The sequence below is a fragment of the Glossina fuscipes genome, unplaced genomic scaffold (assembly GCF_014805625.2).
Source record: "Glossina fuscipes isolate IAEA_lab_2018 unplaced genomic scaffold, Yale_Gfus_2 78523, whole genome shotgun sequence".
Taxonomy (NCBI): Eukaryota; Metazoa; Arthropoda; class Insecta; order Diptera; family Glossinidae; genus Glossina; species Glossina fuscipes.
The window spans coordinates 1-3,101 of record NW_024004565.1 but is presented as its reverse complement, the minus strand read 5'-3'; the positions used below and the strand labels follow the sequence as shown (position 1 = coordinate 3,101).

Below are 3,101 nucleotides of genomic sequence, written 5' to 3'. Positions count from 1 at the left end.
CGAGATTCGAAGGGGCAGCGTGTCTTTGGACAGTTCCTTATATAGAAAACGGTGCTGATGTAATTATGTTAGGCTACAGAGAACCTTCTTTCGGTTAGTTGAGATGAGCAGTAAAACAAGAGAACAAAGTTAAAACCATTTCAACTTTTTTTTTAGCTGGCACGTTTTCCGAAGATATCCTAAAAACCACTCTTAAAGTACAGTCAGAATATCGATGTGAACAATATTACTTACCTAAATACCAAGTATTTTACGATCGTAAGAGAAAGACGTCAAAGAATATTCTCTGTGCAATCGATCCCGATAATCCAGGATCCGCTTGCGAGGTACACTATGTATAAATATTGATTTTAATGAGATTGTAGCATTTTCATTTGTAGCGTGATACTGGTGGACCCTTAATTGCACTAATCGAAGAAAAACCATTTGTTGTAGGTCTTACCGTTGGCTGCCTTTTTAATAAGCCTGTTATCTACCCTTTGGTCGTAGAGTATATTTCTTGGATTGGAAAAATCGTTTGGCCCGATTATTATTAAAATTTCTTACTACCATATGGTAAATATATGTTTGACTTATTATTATAGAAAAAGATTTGTGATCGTTTTAGTTAATACCAAGCGTAAGTAAAAATTGTAAAACTCAATTTTATTCAATTTTGCGCATGTAACGTTCTGAAGGGCTTAAGACAGATGCACCTTTTATTATACCGATCGATCCTGTCTGTCTGTCTGTCCGTCTGATGTCCATGCATTTTTGTGTTCAAGCTGTACACAGCGGAACTATGATCCAAGGATGAACGTTATTGAAAATTGTTCGGATCGGTCCACCCTTCATATAAGGCCCTATTGTGGAAAGTCATCATATGGAGAAAAATTTTAATTTTCAAAATTTCTCAGCAAAAAGCACTAAATAGTAGCATTTCGACTTTCCAAATTGATACGGAAACATTACACCGGCTGGGGCAATCTTTTGAATCCTCTCTCATATAATCATTCCAACGAAAATTGAAGCTTTATATGGTGAAAAGGTCGAATTTCCATTATTTCATGATAAAAATTAACTTATAATAGCAAATTGACAAAGAAATATACCTTACCGAATTTGGACCAGGTAGGTTTATTTTTTGGATACCATCGCACGTAGGGATTTTTATGAAATGTAAACCGTTGTATGTCAAGAAAGTCTAATTGTTATTTTTTTTGTTTGAAAATTTGTAATTAAAAAAAAAAAACAACTAAGTGGATCTAATGGGAACCACATTGGTCTATTTTTTGGTGCAACTATATACATATATATAAGATATCCCACGAGTAGTTAACCTTTTAGAAAGAGGATTAATTTTTAATATTTTAATACGAAAGTTAATTCATACTAGCGATTGAGCAAAAAAATTGATTCGGATCACATAGATCTATTTTCTTTGGAGGCTAATGTGTACAGGTGCCGATGAACGGTATATTCGTTTTGTCAAAATGTTTGCACCGCCCGTGAAGGAAGCTTCATAGACTCCATAAAGTATATATATTCGTGATCAACACCAAATTCTAAATCGATTTAAACATGTCAGTCTGTTTGTTCGTCGGTCTGTGTAATATCTGCTGTAAACATTCTTCTGGTCACAAAAATGAAGCTAGGAACTTTGAATTTGATAAAAACATTGGAAGTTCTTGCACGCTGGTTGGTGTTGAAAATGGTCCAAATCTGCCAAAGGACACGTCTGCAGCACTAGGTAAAGTGAGAACGCTACCGTTTTTCGAAACGAATAAAGAAAAATAATTGCTTTAGTTTCACCTATCCGTCTACCCAAATGTGTGTAAACATTTCCCATGTATAAATTTGCAAATGATCCACACTTTTCAAGGACACGCCAACAACGCCCCCAAGTATATGGGACAAAAATTGAGAACATCTTTGCTTTTCTTGTTTTTTACTTGTTACTCATAAGTTACAACCAAAACACAATATAAATTTCCAATTTTATTCCCAGAATAGAAAAAATCAGCCCCGCCCGTTCAATATTATAGAGAACGAAAATTTTTTTTTTTTTCCTTTTTTTTAGCCATTTCCAGGATAACGACGATAGATATAAAAGATTCAGTCATGGCCGTACATAACTTTCTTACATCTTCTTAGTCTATTGACCCCTATATGCAAGCGTTTTTTTTTTTTTTACATGATTTGGAGTAAGGGTAACGATAACGAATATTTATGTAAAATTTTTTGATTTTCTGGACTTTCAGATACTCTGTTGTCGGCGTAATATGGCACTTCTTTGGCCATATAGACGATCGGTGAAAATTATGCAATTATATTAGACTAAGGGGACAAGCGTTATTCGATATGGTGGATTATTAAAGGACCCTGCCTGAGGTAACTACTCATTATTCATTACATTGTTTGTTTAAGCTAGTGCTACGTTAGATAAAAGATTAGACAATAACCTTCAAACATACTCTCAAAGTCAAAGTGAAGAAGATTACCTACTAGATCTTTTATTTCGCATTCTTCGTCATTGTGTGTTAGAAAAGAGAACTTCTTCGAGGGATGTAAAGAACTTGAAAGATACCTACTTTGTAAGCAGAAGAAACGGGTTTGCAATTTTCACCTGCAGAGTAACTCGTGAAGATGCTTTGGGGTAAAGAAGATAGAAACGGGAGGGATATCATGATGAAGTACCATACATCACATCATTTGCTCTTGTCTACTATTCGTCTTCTATCTATAACAGATATTCCCAATTTATGGAATGCATGTAGAAGACTGGAGAGCATGTTTTTTAAGATTTTATATAAGAAGTCAATACATTTTGTACTCTGCTCTCTAATCAAATATTATAATTTCTTAGCCTTAGCCAATGGCGTTGAAAACGCGAGAGAGAGGGAGAGAGATTATCCGAGATTGCTTTTGCGTTGCAGCATCCGAAAGCCCCCGTTTTATATCATTGATTTTATGCATATATGTACACAATTTTACGATTGATTCATTGATTAAGCACATTTTAGTTGATAAGCTGTTCTCGTAGTTAGCAGACAAATTTAATAAATCGCATAATGTATTTAAAACAAATATTTTCGATTAAATTTTTATTTACAATAATTTTG

At 34.2% G+C, this 3,101-nt stretch overlaps 1 protein-coding gene across 1 annotated transcript; it reads left to right on the top strand.

Annotated features, from left to right (window-relative positions):
* Positions 1–6: 6 nt before the first annotated feature.
* On the top strand, positions 7–2,652 carry LOC119643993 (urokinase-type plasminogen activator-like). Its single transcript, XM_038043508.1, has 4 exons — positions 7–93; positions 157–326; positions 381–555; positions 2,241–2,652. Exons 1-3 carry the CDS (start codon positions 66–68, stop codon positions 534–536), a joined length of 354 nt encoding a protein of 117 aa, XP_037899436.1. The 5' UTR covers positions 7–65; the 3' UTR covers positions 537–555; positions 2,241–2,652.
* Positions 2,653–3,101: the final 449 nt, after the last annotated feature.

What these genes read in the sequence shown, in the direction of transcription:
- LOC119643993 (XM_038043508.1), top strand. Translation starts at nt 66, where the DNA reads ATGTTAGGCTACAGAGAACCTTCTTTCG. An exon ending in CTACAGAGAACCTTCTTTCG is followed by an intron (nt 94 to 156) that starts GTTAGTTGAGAT and finishes CTTTTTTTTTAG; the next exon opens with CTGGCACGTTTTCCGAAGAT. An exon ending in ATCCAGGATCCGCTTGCGAG is followed by an intron (nt 327 to 380) that starts GTACACTATGTA and finishes TTTCATTTGTAG; the next exon opens with CGTGATACTGGTGGACCCTT.